Raw genomic sequence first — 21040 nt, forward strand, 5'->3', positions numbered from 1 at the left:
GTTGGTAGCTTACATTGCTTGTACAGTTGTAATCATCTTCAGCAGTTGAAGAGTATGCAACAAGTTAACTGGTGGCAAGCTGTCACCACTTTAAGGAGTTCTATATGTGTTCTGCTACTCCTAGGACCAGTATAGCGTTCTTGAGTCCCTTCTCATGAAGGACTCTGTCCAAAGATGAACTGAGGAACTTTGCTGCCCTGCTTTGAAGCTCTTGTCTTTCACTGTAGCCCTGCTTATTTCTCACAATTTGTATGTGCACAGCCTGCAGTTTACTCGAGATTTATGCCTTGAGCTTTATTTATGCCTTGAGCTTTATTTATGTATTCATCTGCTGAAAATTTAAGACCAGGTCATACCAAGAACCACTTTTTAAAAGAATTTTTCCTTACTTGAACTAAATAGTTTAATTAGTGGATTTTTGTATTTAAACCACAAGTATGAAGTGGAGTCTTAGGAGTATTGACTCCTGAGACTGCATTTGTAATTAAACAGGTTGAAAAGTAAGAAATATAGGGTGACGTAAGTTCTGCGATTGTTCATTTTAAGGTGCATGATTTACAAATTAGTAGTTCTGATTTCGTCTGTGGCGGCTGACCAACAGGGTCTCCTTCTGCACTGGGAAATTTTTTCAGAACCACTGCTAACATCTGTGCAGCAAATTTAACATTAGTAACAGGGAGCATAAAAAGCTCTCAGGGCTCCGGCTGCTGTTTTTCCAGCACCATTTGCAACCGCACTGGTAGCCATGATGGCATGGTAGAGGCCGTAGTGGTAGTGTCCCTCTCTGCCTTCCTCCCTTTAGCCTCTATGGAAGGTTCTCTGGCTAGAAGTAATCATACAAACCAGCTGAGCACTCTTTGTGCTCATAGGATGACTGACTAACTGAACACAGTTTTGTTTCTGATGAGGGGTAAACCTACTTGGTAGCCCTCTTGCGTGGCCCGGGCTCTACCTCTGAATGATACGTCAGGATGAGTGTCTCGTCTTAAAGCACTGCCACACACACCTGTACCTGAGCTCTAAACTCCCACTGGTAGATTCGCAGTGCAAGCAAACTAATATGGTTTTGTCATCCAGTGCAAAGACCAGGTCACACAGCACAGTCACCCGTCTAGAATGAGATTTCTAAATCTGCTGTGTCCTTGTCTTCACTCCGTGAAGCTTTTCAGACTTTTTAACCAGGAGAGAGAGAACTGGAAGGCAGCGAAAGCAGAAACTCGTAGGGGCAAGCCAGCGAGGATTAATGAAGTTCTTACTATGTTTCTTTTACCATCTGAAAGCCATGTAAAACGTAGCCTGAGTTGGACTGGGAAAAATAACTTGCATACATGTAGGTATTACTTCACTCTTTATGACCAGCAGCAGAAAATCTGGATTATTAAATGTTCATCCACTTGTTCCCATTTGCTGCCTTTCTGATGTAGTGCTTCAGGTGTTTGTAGGAGAATTATACGTAAGGCAAGAGGGTATGCCAAGTCAGCTTCACTACAGGCAACCAGTGAAAAGAGACAGTAGTATTCAAAGCCTATGCAGACTTATAACCAGGGAAAGACGCTTTGACATTAATTGTGTTTCAATATGTAGGTCATGAGATATTAATAATGGCTAGGACTCTGCTGATAGCATACAATTAGGAAAAGTAATTGCTGTTTTAAGCCCTTACCCAGAAGAGAATCATAGAATCATAGAAAGGCCTAGGCTGGAAGGGATCTTAGAGATCATTTTAATCCAACCTCCCTGTCACGGGCAGGGACGCCTCTCAACTAGATCAGGCAAGACTTGGGGACTGAGCAGGGATCGAACCCATGACCTTGGCATTTTCAGCACCACAAGAAGCTCAGACTTATTTTAGCATGCTAACAGTTTGGACACTTTTTTATATCTAGAGTAGTTAAAATTTTCCTTCTACCCATTCCTTTGTAAGTGAAGAGAACACAGCTGCGCATACTATAAAACAGTGTACAGCTGTTGCTCCAGTTTTGTGAGGGTTTTGATACTATAAATGTATATCAAGAATGTATTTCCTTTAAAATAGCTGTTGTGAAAGACCTACCTTTTAATAATTATGCTGGGTCACACAGAATCACAGAATGTCAGGGGTTGGAAACGACCTCAAAAGATCATCTAGTCCAACCCCTGTGCCACAGCAGGATCACCTAGAATAGGTCACGCAGGAACACATCCATGTGAGTTTTGAATGTCTCCAGAGAAGGAGACTCCAGAGCCATTCTGGGCAGCCTGTGCCAGTGCTCTGTCACCCTCACAATGAAATACTTTTTCCTCATGTTCTTGTGGAATGTCCTGTGCTCCAGCTTGCACCTGTTGCCCCTTGTCCTGTCACTGGATGTCGCTGAAAGGAACCTGGCTCCGTACTTCTGGCACTAACCTTTTACATAAGGCCGTAGAAGTTTAAGGAGGTGCTTAAACAGCACTTAACACTGACTTCCAAGGGCCTAGCAGAGCCAGAGTATTTATTCCTGGAGTTGAGTGCTTGGAAGACTAAGCAGCAGATATCCGTTACATGACCGCTTAGAAGTTTCACAGGCAAAACCCGCTTTCCTTACCAAAGCTGAGTTGGAAAGGAAAAAAAATGGGGGTGCAGAGAAAACATTCCTACAGTATTTTCCCCTCAGCAGCAATACAGCAGGATTTTTAGAGAAGGTTATAGGGTTTATGAGAAAATCCCTATTTTTCATTCATTACCAGATATGTAACAAAGTGAACCCAGTGCCTGTACATGGATAATTAAACACACAAACGTGACTTTAAAAGGACAGAGGGTACAAAGTTGAAGCATTCAAAGGTTGGAGTATTAAACTTAGCTAGACTTAATGAAAATTAAAATTTCCTGGGCAATCTTAGTCCTCTTGGTACCTATGAACTATGATTTCAGTTAGAAATACTTAGTTATCAAATCCTTATTCTTCTCAAGCTGGACAATTCTCGGAATAGGATATGTTTTGTTAGAGCAGCAAAATGATAGTCTTCACTCTTGCAACTGATCTGCCTTATTTGCTGCTCAGAATACTGTAAGTGTTCCTCTTGGGCATTTTTTGCAGTGCTCAGTACAAGTCCTAGCTAAGTTTTACACAGAAGTTAATTTTTCTTCACAATATGTCTATGATCTGAGGCAAATATTGACTTTATTCTAAGGACAGGGAATAAAGCACAGGAAAAAGTCCATGACTTTTGAATGCTCACTTTGAGAGTTACTTGGTTGCTGCTTTCAAAATATTTAACATCATTCAATGGTACACAGCACAAATGCTCTTTTGTTTTGCAGCATTACACAAAGTAGGCTCTAAGCAAAAGTGAAAAATGGAACATAGAGGTAGGTGGTCCCTCAGGCTGCAGTTTTAGTAATGCCTCTAGCAGTGTTGCCTTCTTTCTCGCACAAACCATACCTATGTCTTTTCAACTGGACAGTGAAACTGCTGGTTCTCCAGAACCGCATGAAGATAACCTCAAGCGCTTGTCTTCCAGTTTAGATTTTTTTTTTTGTCAGATCTATTACCCAATCCTGTTCATTCCACCATGACAAGAAAGAGGAGAAATAGCTGTGCCACCGGAGGTATGGAGAGGAAAGACTGTGAGAATGAGCAGCAAGGAACAGTAATGCTTTTAACTCCTATCACTGCTGGAGACAAAGTACCATGAAATCATATCACCAACTCCAGATACACCACAGCTAGCAGGAACCTCTTTCCCACTTGCACGATGTGGTGGTTTGACTCTGACTTGAGGCCAGCTGCCCACCAAAGCCGCTCTTGTCAGTCCCACTTCTTAGATAGACAGGGAAGGTGAAAAATGTAACAAGAGGCTCATGGGTCAAGATAAGGACAGTTTAATAAAGCAAAAGCAAAGGCAAACAAAAAGATTGTTCTCTACTTCCCATCAGCAGGTCATGTCCAGCCACTTCCCTGGAAGTAGGGCTTCAGTATGTATAGCAGTTTTTCTGGAGGACAAATGAAAATAATGAGTGTCCTCTCTTCTTCCTTCTTTCTTTTAGCTTTTATAGCTGAGCTTACATCATGTGGTCAGTTTGGGACAGCTCTCCAGGCTATGTCTCCTCCCAACAAATTGACTACTGCCAGCACACTGTTAGGGGTGATGTTGAAGAGGCAGTTTTGATGCTGCTGCTCAACAGTAGCCAAAATACTGATCAACACCCTTCTAGCTACCACTGCAAAACACAGCACTATGAGAGCTGCTCTGTGGAATATTAAGCCCATCGCAGCCAGACGCAATACACAGGAAAATCCAGTTTGACAACAAATGAGTCAGATGTCCTTAAAACAGCCTTCTCTGTTTCCAAGCAGCTATACATTAACTTCCAGAGATCCATAGTAATTTTCTGAATGCAGCCATGGCCTCATGGAAACTGTGACCGTAGTGTATCATAAAATATACAAACAAAGCAAGATTTGTCAAGCAACTTTGACTTTTGACATGAATGTTTTGTGTTTGACATCCCAGTCCTGATTATGGGTTTTTAAGAACATACAGAAAATACTGCATGATGTCACATCACAGGTTTTTAAAAGAAACCTTTAGAATGAGGTGAACATAGATCAGAAACTGAGTATAAAAAATCTTCGGATAACTAGGACATTATGACAGTAGTCAGTTGAGAAGAGGTTATTGTAATAGAAACTGTCTGGCAGTAGATTCCAATAGCATATCTGTCTCTACCGCATGTATTAAAAATGTTTGTTGATAGTTCAATCCATCCAAAAGGGGTAGAAATTAGATGAAAGAGAGGATGATAAGGTTCATTCTTCTTAGTTTTGGTTTCCTGCTTTCCTGTTTTTTAAGCTGTACTGGCTCTAGATGCAGCCTTTACATATATGATAGCTGCATCTGCAGTTGCAAGCAAAAGTATGTGAACCTTTTGGAATTTCATGGTGTTCTGCATTAATTTGTTATAAATGGGATGTAACTCATCTAAGTCAAGAGTGTTGAAAAATATAATGTGCTTAAAATAATAACACAAAACCAATTCTGATCCTTCATGCCTTTATTGAACACACTCATTCAGCAGTCAAAATGCTAGTGGAAAAAGTAAGTGAATCCTTGGAATCAATAACCAGTTGACCTTCCCTTGGCAGCAGTAACCTCAACAAGGCGCTTCCTGTACCTGTGGATCAAAATTGCACATGATTCAGGAGGGGGTTTAGCCCATTCTTCCTGTCAGAACTGCTTTAGCTCTCCAGTCATTCCGTAACATCTCTATATGGGTTGAGGTCTGGGCTCTGACTTGGCCACTCCAAAAGGTAGATTCTGGTTTTCTGAAACCATTCTGTTGTGGACTTGCTCTGGTGTTTTCACAGAATCACAGAATGTTAGGGGTTGGAAGGGACCTTGAAAGATCATGTCGTCTAGTCCCCTGACAAAAGAAGGATCACCTAGACTAGGTCATGCAGGAACATGTCCAGGCGGGCTTTGAATGTCTCCAGAGGAGACTCCAGAGCCTCTCTAGGCAGCCTGTTCCAGTGCTCTGTCACCTTTACTGTGAAAAAGTTTTTCCTAATGTTTCTGTGGAACCTCCTGTGCTTCAGCTTGCGCCTGTTGCCCCTTGTCCTATCATTGGACATCACTGAGAAGAGCCTGGCTCCTTCTTCATGACACTCACCCTTTACGTATTTATAAACATAAATGAAGTCAACCCTCAGTCTCCTCCAAGCTGAAGAGACCCAGGTCCTTCAGCCTTTCCTCATAAGGAAGATGTTCCACTCCCTTCATCATCTTTGTGGCTCTGCGCTGGACTCTCTCAAGCAGTTCCCTGTCTCTCTTGAGCTGAGGGGCCCAGAACTGGACACAAGATTCCAGATGTGGCCTCCCCAGGGCAGAGCAGAGGAGCAGGAGGACCTCTCTCGACCTACTAGCTACTCCCCTTCTAATACACTCCAGGAAGCCTTTGGCCTTCTTGGCCACGAGGGCACATTGCTGGCTCATGGTCATCCTGCTGTCCACCAGGTCCCCCAGGTCCCTTTCTCCTACGCTGCTCTCCAGCAGGTCAGTCCCCAACCTATACTGGCACATGGGGTTGTTCTTTCCCACATGCAAGACTCTACACTTGCCCTCGTTGAATTTCATAAAATTTCTCCCCACCTACTAGACAGACTTCTTGGCCTATCTAGATCTGAATAGCAGCACAGCCTTCTGGTGTGTCAGCCACTCCTTCCAGTTTTGTATCATCAGCAAACTTGCTGACAGCGCTCTCTGTTCTCAGGTCTGGTTTCCTGTTGAATATGTTGAACAGCACTGGTCCCGGTACTGATCCCTGAGGGACTGCACTAGATACAGGCCTCCAACTAGACTCTGCCCCATTGACCACAACTCTTTGACTTCTTTCTTTCTAGCAGTTCACAGTCTACCTCACTACCCGATCATCTCAGTTTAGTTACGAGGATGCTGTGGGAGACGGTGTCAAATGCCTTGGTGATATCCAGATAGACCACACCCACTGCACAGCCATCATCTCTCCACCTAGTTATGTCCTCACAAAAGGCTATCAGGTTGGACAAACATGACTTCCCCTTGGAAAAACCACGCTGACTACTCCTAATGACCCTCTTATCCTTGATATGACTGGAGATGATGCCAACAATAAGTTGTTCGATCACCTTTCCAGGGATAGAGTTGAGGCTGACAGGTCTATTTACCCAGGTCCTCCTTCTTGGCCTTTTTGAAATCAAGTTTTGAGTCGTTGTCCTGTTGCATCACTCAATGGCTACAGAGTTTCAGCTGATGTACAGACATTCTTACATTATCCTGAAGAATTTTCTGATACACTTAGGAATTCCTCTTCCCCTGAATGACTGCAAGCTGGTCAGGCCCCGATGCAGCAAAGCAGACCCAAATCATGATGTTTCCTCCATCATACGTTACAGTTGGGATGATGTTCTCGTGATGATATACAGTGCCCTTTTTATGCTGGATGTAGTGCTGCGTGTTCTTTCCAAGTAATTCAATCTTTGTTTCATCAGCCCACAAAACATTTTGCCAATACCGCTGTGGAGTGTCAGTGGGCTCTTTCACAAACTTCAGGCATGTAGCAATGTTCTTTGTAGTAAGCAGCAGCTTCCTTCATGGTGTCCTACCATAGACACTCTGCTTGTTCACTGTTTCATGTACTGTAGATTCATGAACACAGATATTAGCCAGTTCCAATGATGCCTTCAACTCTTTGGCTGTCACTCGGGGTTGTTTCTTTACCTCATTGATGAGTCTTTGTTGTGCTATTGGGGTCATTTTGACTGGGCACCCACTCTTTGAGAGAGTAACCATTGAGTAACCATTTGTAGATCGTTTGCCTCACTGTAGACTGATGAATTTCTAGGGTCTTTGAAATCACTTTGTAACCCTTTCCAGCTTCATGTGAATCAACAATTCTTGATCATAGATCCTCTGAAAGCTCTTTTTGGTAAGGCAAGGCGTCTTGAGCAGAGCAAACTCAAAAATTTTGAGTGGTTTTTATCAGCCAGTGTAGCTCTAGTCCACACCTTCAAACTCATTTTCTTAACAAGACTCCAGGTTAACCTGACTCTGATTAGCTTTTGTGAGCTCAACTTAAAGGTTCACTCTTTTTCCCCTAGCATTTTGACTGCTGAATGAGTGTGTTCAATAAAGGCATGGAGGATCAGAATTGTTTTTGTGTTATTAAGCACATTGTATTTGTCAATACTCTTGACTTAGATGACTTAGATCCCATTTTATGACAAATTAATGCAGAACACCATGAAATTCCAAAAGGTTCACATACTTTTGCTTGCAACTTTATTTGTAAAGTAATCAAGTTACTGGTCATAAGCTTGACCTATCCTCAACAATAAGCACTTAAAAATAAACTATCATTGCCCACCTAGCTTTTAAATAGACCCTCACGAGTCAGTAAGCAACAACTCCGTAAGCCTCAAATCATGCTGTCAAGCCAAACTTAGTGTATACTATGTTTTGGAAGGATTGTTTTTCTTTATGGAATACGCCAAAATTCCTCCTCAAAAAAGAACCTCTGCATTCTTTGATAGACACAATGCTAAGAAAATCAAATTGATGATGAATGTTGTCTGCATTTGTCAGACTGAATTGTAAAGAACAAATACGTTACTTAGATCAGTGTTCTGGAAAATTCTAGCTAAAGACACTTTGCAAAATTTGGAATTTTATTTCACGTTTCAGTTCAGCCATTAGGAATTTAGATTTTTATGGCTAATTCCACAGTGTGATTTAAACTTGGAGAGAGTTGCAAAATTAAGAACAAGTGAGGGACCTGGTTTTGGGACCTAGATGTATCTGTTCAGAAAAAGCATGAAGGATGTTAAGGTGAAAAAGATCAAATAATGAAATAAAGGAAGATAATACCACATTACCAGTCTTCTGCCTGAGACCACTGAGGAAGTGTCAGGAAGATGCTCTAGGCTCTAGAGGTAACAATTAAAAGCAAAAAATAAAAGTCCATGAAGGCTGCTATCTTCAGGTGTGATCAGAGGGATGCAAAAAGTGTTTTGTAATGGCAATGGCAGAGGAGTAGGTGAGTATCTGTGAGTGAAAATTGTGGGCTGTGTGGTTTTGTTTCAGAAATACTTGGCTGCTGGAGGAAGTTGATGTGCACTGGGGTGAATTTAACATTGGGAGGGTGTGGGGAATTGGTAGGGAGGAAGGAGGTGGCCTAGAGCTATATAGGAAAATAAGGGAGCTCAGTATGAAAGGAGTGAGCAAGAGGGGAGCTGTAAAGAAGGTTTGGAAAGGAGCAGTGCCACTTGGAAGGAAATAAAAATATTGCTGTGAAATAAATCTCTTTTTAAGCAGTGTTTATTAGAGGCAGATTTGGAAAGCAGTTGTGATGCTGTGGGAGAGACAGAAAATAGAGATGAAATGAGGAGCAGGAATTCAAAAGCTGAGCATCAACAGAGGAGCTGAAAAGAATGAGAGAATGTAAGACATTCAGTTGAGGCCAAAGGGCCAGCAGCAATGATGTGGAAGGGAAGAACTGTATTTTACAGAAAGGCCGATGGTTTATGGGACGACTAGAGTGGCAGAAGTCAGGAAGCAGTAAGTTAAGGTAGTAAGAAAAGTCCCATCTATGGAAAGAGGCTATGGAAAGAGGAGAGGAAAAAAGCTTTAAAGAATGTGACAGCAAAAATGAAGTGCAAAAGAAAGAGGATGCTTACAGGGAGTGCAAATAAGACTCCTCAGGTTGTCTGGATTATTCTCACTGGTTGCTTGTTATGTCCTCTTAAAGAGCTAAAATGAACAGGTGAAAATCATGCCTTTAAACTCAAAACCGTGTCTTTAAACTTAGTAACTTCCAGATCCCTTGTCATGGATATTGAAACTAGAAGGAAACTGTCAGTGCTGCCAGATGAAATGGCTTAACTACCCTCTCCTTTGCACAGGCAGGCAACTGTGTGCAACCAGACATGCAGATCCAAGCTCAACACAGGTTTAGATTTGAGCAAGGGAACAAATGGATGATTTTCAGGTTTATCAGTCTTCCCTGTCCAGTTTAGTGTGGGATCACACAAATGCCCTTCAGATGTCAAGGGCAAGACTTAAGTGCTTTCAGTACCATTTCCATGAACTGGAGAGACTCAAAAGGTCCCCTCACTTTGAGATACCTGTGCTCAGCACACCAAGGGCAGGAAGGGAGAGAGGATAGCAGGTGCTTGTCCTCTAAAATGCACTTCCTCAGCAGGCTGAGCCAATCTAATTGTTTCTGCAGTCCTGGCCACACATTTCTTCAGCTTCCTCACTCCTCTTTTAGCAATTGTTGGAACCCCGGAGAGTGGTCATGGTTGAAAACTGCTAACTTTCCTTCCCTTTTCATTCTCTCCTTTAGATTCTTGGTGTTCTTTTTCCAAAGGCATTAGCAGGATGAGCAAAAGCATTGGCAACATGCAGCTAGGAAGGGATAGAACCACTTCAGTTTTAGATTGATATAATCTCTGGGATTAGGCTTTTACAGTGTATTTCCATGAGCATGTGGAGAGATGGTACCTTATTGTTTTTATTTTACCTTTCTCCATCACCACTGTGGGTTTTGAACATCCAACTCTATCCTTCCCTATCACGTGCCAGGTCTGGCTCTCGTCTGTCTTTCCTATCTAACATTCTAAAGCATCAGGAAAGGTCTTACTGAAAGAGGACATACTTCTATGATTTTTATTGGAAGATGGAGTCCTGGCTGTCGAGTTCTTCAGGAGGGAGCAGGGGTGAGAGGTGTTAAAGCTATTACATTTGGTCAGCTGCACATGAGACTGCAGCAAGTCCCATGTGAGGCCTGTAATTCAGTCTAAGTAGAATTCCATTAGCTTAAAAGTGATCTGCCCCACCTTGTTTGGCCAGGAGAGCTCTGAATGCATATAGTATGTTGTTATTTATGCATTATTAAACCATTTCTTGCCTTTAATTCAAAGAGCCTGGATACAGTAGACTGCAATAATCTAATCTTTATTCTAGGATATACACTGGAAAACTGCATATGTGTCTGCTGCAATGTTTGAAGTAATTCAGTGAAACAGTAGTCTTTAATTGTTTTCAGCTGTACTGTTACAAATTGTAAGTTGATCTTTAAAAATCACACTGGTCTTACAGTGGAGCAGTAAAAAAAGGAGTCTCACACTTTGAGAGCAGGAAGGTAAGACCTATGTATGAATCTACTTAATATTAATTTGGACATGGGGCACTTGATTCTTAGCTGTGGTATCTCAAAGGAAATTCAGATTCCAAGCCTCACTTTTTACAAGCTTGTCTCAGTACCAATATGAGCAATGGCATCCATCATATTCCTTCATTTATATTGCCTGTCACAGTGCTAAAAGAGCTTCAGAGCACAAGTGTACATTGACCACTTCGGATAGATGGATCGCGTCTTGTAAAAATTTCTGTCCCCTCTATACTTATGCTATGATTATGGAATGAGAATTCTCAAATGGCAAGTTGAAGGGATTTTCTGGTGATTTTCACCCCAAGAGCTGTGGGACTCTGCCAGTGTTAAATTTGTAGAAGGAACACAGTTTTACCTGACTGCAGTTGTCTCGTTTCCTTTTTTTAGGTCAAAATAACTGACAGAATCAAGAAGGAGGCACACTCACCAAATATGGAAGAGGATACCAAACCTCTCTTGGTTCCTGTGGGAGGCGATGAAAGCAATTATGGAATCATGAATATACAGTTCAGTCAAGAAGATTTTAAATGCAAAAGGTACAAGGAAGGCCAAACTCAGGGAATTATTATATAGCAATGAGTTGTTTAATCTGCTTTTGGCAACAGAATGCTACAAAGAAAGAAGACTAACATTTGGCAACCAGGATCTAAGTGCAAACAGTTCCTATTCTGTCTCTACATTATGTTGTTTCCAAGCACCAGGTGAACAGATGTTCATTCTGTGTTTTGTTTATAAGGACAGGACTTTTTGATTGATATCCCTTCAGAAAGAGTACTCCAGTAGAACTTGGCATGTGGCTTTTAAAGTGCTCTTCAGAACACTGAATATTGTGTGTGTATACCGAAGCTTGATGCTTTTTATTTAGCACAACAAACTGGAATGTTGAGGCTATGCAAAAAAGCTTGCCAGATAGTATAGATAAATGGCTGTCAGAGTGTGTAAAGGGCTCTGTGTACGATCTGCAGGTGGTGCTGGAAAAACGTGTTGTTTGCTATTACTAAGGGAATTGAGGACCTTTCCTGCCTTCAAGAAAAAATATGCAGTATTTTTTGAGATTGAGCAAATATGAAAAAGCTGGCAGCCCAGACTTTTTGTTACACGTGCGAAAATAATAAATATCTAGCTGAGTGGTTATTTTGCATGTTTTTCATGAGTTTAACAGCTTAGTTCCCCAAAGGAGATTCGTGTGGGAGACTTCTGCTGCTGTACTTAATATTTTTGTGAGCTGGTCCTGAAACCAAAACTGAGATCGGAACGAGAACTAAACTTCTGATGCTCTGGTTCTGCTGGAGGAATAACCCCGTGCTGCCTCTCTTCCTCTTGGACCTTGTTTATGGCTCTTTTTTTCCCCTTTGCATCCAGCATTTTATTTCCGTAGGCAGTTTTCCTGAAGAAACTGAAGATGGCACTGTTGTGTACAAAATCTCCTTGTTTGGGTCCACCTCAGCCAAAAAAAAAAAAAAAAAGTATAGAGTTCTTGATGGTAGTGTTTCGACTGTCTCAGCCTGCAGCTTTGGAAAGCTGAGAGAGCCTACTTACACAGTAGCCAGGAACAAAACAATCTATCTTTCTCCTTTGAACAAAGGAAAGAGGGATAAGAGTCTGAGTGAGCCTGGAGGTATAAATGGAGCACAGATGTAGAAGCCTAGGAAGTTGTGTATGTAAAGGAACTGGTAGAGTACTTTCAAGTGGGAAGTTTGCAAAACGAAATCTTGCTGTATCGTCTTTCTGAGGAGTGTCAGAGCCCATTATGACCCTCCTGGCATAGGAAGACTCTTAACTGATACAGCTTTTGGGAGCTCCTGCTTTCGGTGGAAGTATATGTTCTGTTTGAGGAGCAGGGGGTTTCAGGGGGTGTGGTGATGCAGCAGCAAAAGGAATAGGTTACACGTTAGTGAAAAATCAGGATTCCAAGATCCACTTTTCAAAAGTGAGGCTAGGTATTGTTTCCTCATTGTGTGATTATTCCTTGTGATTTCCTAAGTGTGGATACCCAGCTTCATAAAAGGTCATATTATGTGGCATCTAATTCCCTCCCCAAAAGCAGAAGCGTGTAGTTGGACAGTGTTCTGACCTCCACAACCTCCAGCTTTGCAAATCCGTCCACTTTGTCCTTACTGCTCCTCCCTTGCGTTTATTCTCCCATTTTCTACAGCCTAGTCCTTTGCTTTCCAAACATGCAGAAGTGCAAAGATGAAGGACACGAGTCCTGAGCCCTGGCATATCAGGAAGGCCTGGAAATCGTCATTGGGCCAAACGAGGCTGAACTTCATCTCTGTGTATTAGAAGAGGCAGCCTCAGTCTTCAGAAGAAGGAATAATAAGAAGAGGCCATCAGGATCTGTGTTAGTGGTGGTCAGAGCAGGGGGCAGTTAGAAGAGCATCTTCATTAGAGCTTTAGGGAGTAGCACCTCCGAGGAGAGAGGTTTACTATGCGTAGAAATATCAAATAGCGCAAGTGCCATAGTATGTGGTATACTCCAGTTTTTCATTTGCTGTTCAGAAACCTTATCAGAAGTTGATGGATTGTCAGTTTACTTCGATCGAGATAGCTCTTGAAGTGTTTTGTGTCATTTGCTTATAATCACTGTTTGTCTGCCTTAGTACAGCTCTGTTCTTTTGTTTGGATTGTTTGAGATTTGATGGCATTTACATAGTTATTTCGTTTTCTTAACAGCCTGGAGGATTTGGGATTTTTGAAAGGCATGCTTTTCAGTCTTTACATGAGAACAATAAGCTGATTGTTTTTTAGAGTTGTAAATTATTTTGTCTACTATTCTTTTGCTAATTTGGGGGGAAATATAAAGCGAGTTTTAATCCTCTTAAAGGCTGTTACTGTTCTTCACAATGACCTGAATTACTCACACATATTAGGTGTGTTTTCCCCATTTTGTAAGTCCCTTTGAAAACTAGAACGTCATTGCTATCGTGGCATATTGATAATTATTGTATGCAAGAGAGGAAATTTCTTTTTTTTTACTCTGTTACTTAAATTGCCAACAGATACTGCAGTTGCCTTCAGGAAGACTGCGAAACCTTCAGAGAAACAAATGATGTTTTGTGTTGGTGGCTTTGCATATGAAAAAAATTGACAATGCCGTCTGCTAGAGGGAGATCAAGCCTTCTTCCTTTTTTTATTCTTTTTGAAGTGACAAAGTGTTCTCTCACAATGTGGAAGATCAGTAGGTGAAATTAAACAGTTATAAATTAAACAGTGTCTGTAGACTAGACGGCAGTCAGAGAAGTCTTTATCATGCAAAGGTGGTTGATTCCCTTTTATTTTAAAAATTCTTTTAACTTACAAAAAAGTAGATAATGGTCAGGACTAACCTGTGCAAAATGACCGTTTTGCGATTCATTATGCTTTTTCCACACTTGTGGTATTTTTACTCCATTGCCCACTTTTCATTTTTCTGTGTTGCTAAGGTTTTTACTAATTCCTAATGTTACTGCTTCTGAACCCTTCTTAATTAAGAAACTTTTTACTTCGTTGTAAAAGAAGAGTAGGGTAGCTTTGCCTTTGGTTGACACAGGAGAGGGAACTCTTGTGATATGCTTGAAATAGACGTGGTAAAGCTTGTGAATCTAGAGCAAGAGAGGTGAGTCACTGTTGTGCTCTGAATGTTTGGTTATGAATCCAGCATTTTAAGATACTTCTGTCGTTGCACTATAATCATTATAATGACGATGGTGATATGAATGTGGAAAAAGTTTAAGTAAAATATACTGTCAAGAGAATAAAAATATTACAGGATAAACTATAAGCATACTGTTAACAATGCTTAAATAAATTTAGACAGCTTAGAAAGTAAAATAGCATTATTTAGTTTAAAACTTCTTGATATAGGTGTTTGTCATACTGCTTCTTCTTTCCTCTGCAAGATATAGTACAATGCTGAAAATACCCAGAAAAAAAGATGTATCTCCCTTACAAATGCTAGCAGTTGGAAGATTGTATTAATTTGACAAAAAAAAATTTCCTATTGTTCTGTTCCCCCTAACCCTGAAATTCAACACCTGAGCTTTGCCTAGCACAATAATGGGAAACAACTTTAATCATGAGCATCTCTTTGTTTTCTTTGCTTGCAAAAATTGCTACTGAAGTTCATAATGTGAGGGAGTTCAGACAGAAGATCTCTCTTTTCCTAGACCAGCACTAGAATTCTTATTAACTATGTCTTTGTGTGAGTGAGAAATAATTAGCACAGGAGTGTACCTGCAAGTTTTCTGGGAATGGTTTCCAAAGTAGATGTGCAGAGTGTAGTGTATGGGAGATGTGGACGTCCTGCATCTTTTCCATCCTCATTGTGCTGTGGAAAACAGCTGTGTTCTAGTGGTGGTGAAAAGAACATTGTTCTTAGCAGTTAAAGTATAAATTGTTATTGTGTCTTTTGGTATGGATATAATAAATTAATTGGACTGTCTTGATGCATGGAACTTGTTTGCACTGTTTTGCATTAACAGTCACACCCTCCAGTCATGTAACATATCCCTTCCCACAGCTCACATTGACCCACATCCGTTTCATAATTTTGCCACATGAGCAATGTGATCCCTGTATAAATCAGAAAATTTTCTGGGATTCTGTTGCAGCTGCTAACACTTGTGTGTAGAGAGTGCTTGCCTGCTAGACTTAAGGTACCTGAAGAGAGTTTTCCAAAATACTTGCCAGATTATAGCCTACCTGATTTGGACTTCAAAAATTTCAGTCTTTGAGAACTTCTTTGAGTCTTTGAGAGCTTTTCAGACTTCTGTCTGAATATGCCCTACAACCAGTCTTTGATCTGGTGTAGCTGAAGGCTAGGAAATGATCCTAATGCTAGACGGAGTGCTACCTTCTCCTAGTGGAGATCAGGGAGGAAGGTTGCATCCCAGCCTGCCCACATGGCTTCCAAGTCAGAATGGTATTTTAAAAGACACCTCTAACAACCGTAAAACTGATGGATGGACAATCAATTTTAGTATAGTCACTCGTTCGGTAATAGAGGTGCAGTGGTACCCTGAGAAAGACAAAATTAATTGCTGCTTTAGGCCATTTTCATTCTCAACAGATGCACACCAGAAGGGATCAAGAGGGAAAGTAGCCCAAGTACTGGCAGCATTAAACATGTACAGTCCTCCAGGCAGGAAGCAGCAGCAACAGACAGAATTTCTTTGGGGTTGTTTAATCTCTTTTCTTTGCCTTACCCATAGATTGGATTCTAGATCATACTAATCTGTTTTGTGATGGACCATAAATTGCTTATTCAATCCAGACTCTGGATGCTGAAGAAAGTGAAATATCTTTCTCTAGAGAATTTTTTACCTACAGGCAGATAATTTCTGCTACACGTGAAATTTCTTCTTGATATTTGGTCATTGACTAACAGCACTAGTTTCCCCATGAAATAAGATGTTGTATTTGTATTTTCTGTTATTTTTGAGATCATCAATGGCTTTAACTGGAATTGCTTTAAAAAGTAATTTCCCACTGTCTTCCAGTCTGGAAGAATTGACTTCAACATCAATGTCCACAGCTGTTGAGCACCATTTGGCAGAAAATCTTTGCCATGGATCTTCTCACCTTGAAGCAAAATGTAGACTTTTTCTCACTATATTTTTTTCACAGTAGCAATTAAAGTTTATGGGGACATACTAATAATATTAAATGGAAGTGAGGAAAGAGGTAATTCTCATGGAGCTCTTAGCGCTGTGCAGCTAAATATAATGTATGTCAGTGATCCAGAAAAGCCAAAAAGAAAACGTCAGAGAGCTGACTAGGGGTGGGGAGGCATGTAAACATATTACATTTCCTATGTTCATAACTACAGTCTTTATTGTACAGGTCTTCTAGTGAAATATTTTTTGCAATGTCCAATGATTGGATCAGCCCATAAATTTTAAGCTCAAACAAGTGAAGTCCTTTAAAGCTGACAGTCCATGAGTATTTTTGTATGTTACATACCTATGGAATTAGTTAGCCTCGTGTACCTGAGTTAAATAATAAAGCTGTTGCTTAAAAGTTGCTCCTGTTTAATTGTGTTATCTCACTTAATTGTTATTGTTTATCAGAACGTAGTCCACGTACAAAATGAGGATTTCCCGTTTCATGTCACAAATGTAAAAAAAGTCAATTGAGAATATTTTAAAAATTGAAAGGGTGTTCACTTTCACTGCAGTGAGTGGGAAACAGCTTATCAAATGTAAGCCATTTTTTCCATGATGAAGGAATATGTAAGAATTAATAAAGTCTAAGATGAAGGAAAGAATGAATTTGTGAAGAAGAAGGTTATTTTTCGCTGAGTCCTAGTTCTGTTAGTTAGTTTTTATTAGTCCCATAAATGTTCTTACCTGCTGTGTCTTCTTAAGCACACAGGAATAAAGACCTACCTTCAGAGCCATGTTCAGTTTTCTTCCAGATAAAAGGTAGTGCCATGGTGCAAATACTTAATAATTCACTGGGAAAGAGAATGAGACCTTTGTCATGGAATTGAGAGTTGAGGCAGGAGGGGCTGACCAAGTTCCTTTGTAGTCTGAGCTCGAAATGGGTATTGAAAAACAGTCAATTCAGATAGTCTTTGCTCATGTTAGAGAAAAAATGGCATTAATTTATGGCTGACCTAATTTCTGCTCTTGGTAGCCTGAAACTGTTGTGTCCTATGCTTTTGTGGGTTCTGGTTTTGGGGTGGTTCTTGTTTCTGAGTGATTCAAACCTCAACCTGGAAGAAGAACAGAAAGCTGTTGAGATTACTTTAGAAATTAAAAGAACTGATGAAAGGAGAGAAAACCCCCAAAGCTTACAGGTCACCAGTATCACCTCTTGTGCTTGGTTAATTGGCCTATCAGTGCTAGGACTGAATGTCACATTTAGGCAATAGCATAATATGCCTATATGGAGGAAATTATATGTGATTAAAAACAAAATCTCTGCCGTATCTTTATTTGGTCATTTATCTCTGGTAGTGTTCCTTGCATGAGGCTCAGTTTTTGTTGTATATTAACTTTAGGAGCAGCTTTCACTCTGCTTGCTCGGTATCCTTGTGTGTGCAGGGAAAACAAGGAGCGTGTAGTTGTGGCTGCTTTCTCCTTTAGTGGCCATGACTGTGCCTGCAGTCTGACTCAGCAGGGGAAGAGGAAACTGAGACTACCTGTGTTATGTACACATCTCTGTGAGAGATGTAGGACTCCTGCTGCTGACAGTCCTGTTCTCAATAGTTACTCTAGTCAAACCTGAAGGGAAGCCATGAAGTAGAGCAGAACTGCAAATGGACATCTGTTGTTCCATGTTCTGTGACAAATTCGATTCCTGATTTTGTCAGCTTAGTGTGAGCACATGGACTTATCTGGGCTTGGTTCCTTCCCCATTAAACACAATTTCATACAGTAGATTTTGGCTAGATTAATAGTTCCTAGCCATTACATAGGTGGTCCTCATTACCAGTGCTCATTCCTCTCTTTTTCTCTTTCTTCTGTTCCTGCATTCTCAAAATTCCTGTTTTTACCTGTTATTCATCACTAGTTTTGGCAACACCAGTTACAAGCACTAATAAGCTTGTCCAAGCTTATTAACATGTAGTTCTGGTGTGACTCACTGTTGAGAAGTAATAGACGGGATATTAGGTCTGAATTTTGATGTTACATTGCCCCACAGAATCTGGGCAAGTTGCCATTTTAATATGAATCCTGTAAACATATGGTTATTTCCTGGATGGCAGCTTCTGTCATGGCAGTGGTATTTCTGCATTACTTTATGTCAGTGAATGACAGACTTATCGTGAGTGATGCTAAACTGTTCTCCAAGTTTTGTGTTACCTCTTGTGTTCTGGGGTTTAAGCGTTTTCCTTTTTTATTCTTTTTTGTCCCTCCTTTAGACCATTTCATGTGGAGCCAACAAACATAGTCAGTGTGACCGACGACACACAAAGAGTCACTGATGAAGCTTCAGCAATGAATAAGCGGATTCATTACTATAGCAGGCTCACGTCTCCTACAGACAGGGCATTGGTAAGGCAAAGACAGGGCCAGATTAACTGAGTGGTCTCTGGCATGTAGGGTCTTCCAAAGTCTAGGTTTATAAAAGATACGCAAATAAATGTAGGGGGAGAATCACTCTGCAGCTTGCTTTGAAGTAAATATCTAGTAGTGGAATGCCTTAACAAGGTCTTGTGTTTCACAAATTGTGATTGACTTCTTGTGCAATGCCTTCACCATCCAAAGAAAACATACAAACAGCTCAATTTTTGTAGCAGTGATCCAGGCTGCCCAGATATGTGTACTCATTTCTCCCATCTATAAAGGGATTTAAGCAATGGTCAATTATTTTTTTCATAGGGAGAATAATAGAGTCCAACCTTTCTTATATTATTTTTTTTAATGCACTTTTCATTGAAAGGTTTTGCAATTTACAACATTTGACTTGCTGAATTTGGAACAATAATTGCTCTGTTATTACTAATAAGTCTTGTTTTTTATTTGTTAGATTGCTCCTGACCACGTACTTCCAGCTCCTGATGAAATCTATGTGTATAGTCCATTAGGAACTGCTTTTAAAGTTGACAGTTGCACAGATGGCTATGGTAAAAACTCCAGTATAGTGACAATGTATGTTAAGCACCTTGCCACATTTTAACCAGAAATGTGTTATTACTGAGTGTTCTGTTTTGTATGCATAACTATTGTAGCTAAGAGTTGTACGAACTAAGAGATCTTAAATTATTCACTGGCTTTTTTCTTTTCTTCCTAGATTTATGATATGGAATACAATGATGGGTACATCTATATTAAGTATCCCATGGGGAATAAAACAGGTAAAACTATGAAAAATGTATGCGTATGCAATTATTTCTGGCAATGTGGCTTGGTCTTCGTTTTCCTTTAATGTTATTGATAAGGAAAGTAAACTGTATTCTCCCTCTTAACAGGCAGGTTTTACTTCTGGAATCATCCTCATCTTACTGATGGGCATTTTGACGCTTTATTGCTGCTATAGAGTTGTGAAATCACGGAAAATGATACGTAAGTAAAACAAAGTTTCATAACGCAAACATTTTCATTATGTGTGAAATGCAGAGATCTAATAGATTCTTGGTTTGTCTGTATCTTTACTATACATTATACCTGACCTGCAAATAAAAGCTATTGCTTTGGATGTTTCCCTATTTTTGTAGCTGGAATCTAAACTCTGTAAGCTAAGTGTCTGTCTTCACTAATTAGACTACCTTTCAATTCCCTAGGACCTAAGCTTTATAGCCAAACCCAAACTCTTAGCAAGTAAGGTTTCAGATATTCCATTACTAAGCATTTGGTGACTTAGGGAATTAGAGGCTTCCCTTTTTCTCGGTAAGCACTGTCCAGTTCTCTGCGTGTAATTCTGATCACGTCCCGCAGCAGAACGGCATGGGCTGTAGCTGCATCCACTTGTGTTGTATGCCTGTACTACCCTCATTTGTATATATTGTGCTGGAAGCCTCACTGACACTGGTTCTACTTAGAGTGTACTTTTATTGTTCAAAACTCATCTTGCAGCTGTTGTAGTTGTGCTTTTATGTATAAACTAACCCTTCACTTGCTCAAATAAAGGCAGTTAAGACCTCCATTTGTGACAATGCATTTCAGGCATTGTTGAGGACTGGTTCATGGACTGGACTACTTTGCTGTGACTTCTGCTACAGGCTTTAGCTGCGTTTTTGCCACCATGTCTTACTCCTGTGCTTCTGGAAGCACTCAAAGTAGTTGTATGGCCACAATAAAAGCCTCTGCTTCTTCAATCTCCTTCAGTCAAACACTTAGTGAGTGCTGTACTTTAAAGTTAACAGAAATCTTCTTAGTCCTTGGAAGCACTGTGAATTTGTGTATTTGAGTATTCTCAAACAAGAACACATCCAGTCATGAAGACTTTTACTGACACTAGTGTAACAATGTGTTTCGATATGTTTCTGGTTTTTGTATCTTCAGCTTTAATAGATACCTCAAACTGGGAATTCCCAGATGTTTGCAAGTATTACTTTGGATCCTTTGGTCAGTGGTCAAGCCTCTTGTTTTCTATGATATCGCTTGTTGGAGCCATGGTTGTTTATTGGGTGCTTATGTCCAATTTTCTGTTCAACACAGGAAAGTTTATATACAGTAAGTACACATTTTTGCTTAACTTTTACAGCTGTCGTGGAAAGATCGGGCCTTTTCTTTATACTGAAAAAGGACTGTCCATTTTACTTAATATTGATTTTTCTGTTATATTGTGTGAAAAGTCAAGTGAGAATATGTAACAGTATGGGCACCGTCATGTATGTTTTCAAAGCCAGTTTCTCAATTTCTGTCTTAAAGCGTGGTTTTAATAAAAGACAAAGTACCAATTATCTGATTTGCATGTCAGTAATGAGGCTTCTCATGTCAA

General features: G+C 40.3%; 1 protein-coding gene across 1 annotated transcript in view; it reads left to right on the plus strand.

The window, feature by feature from the left end:
• Positions 1-11064: 11064 nt before the first annotated feature.
• Positions 11065-21040, plus strand: part of SLC38A9 (solute carrier family 38, member 9) — a 38199-nt gene continuing 28223 nt past the window's right edge. The window contains exons 1-6 of the mRNA XM_009868195.1: positions 11065-11205; positions 18519-18651; positions 19127-19248; positions 19391-19454; positions 19569-19662; positions 20602-20772. Of these exons, the coding sequence (XP_009866497.1) occupies positions 11102-11205; positions 18519-18651; positions 19127-19248; positions 19391-19454; positions 19569-19662; positions 20602-20772 (688 nt within the window). The 5' untranslated portion in view covers positions 11065-11101. The remainder of the gene's footprint in view (positions 11206-18518; positions 18652-19126; positions 19249-19390; positions 19455-19568; positions 19663-20601; positions 20773-21040) is intronic.

Source organism: Apaloderma vittatum, unplaced genomic scaffold, assembly GCF_000703405.1.
Source record: "Apaloderma vittatum isolate BGI_N311 unplaced genomic scaffold, ASM70340v1 scaffold1444, whole genome shotgun sequence".
In the NCBI taxonomy this organism is placed as follows: Eukaryota; Metazoa; Chordata; class Aves; order Trogoniformes; family Trogonidae; genus Apaloderma; species Apaloderma vittatum.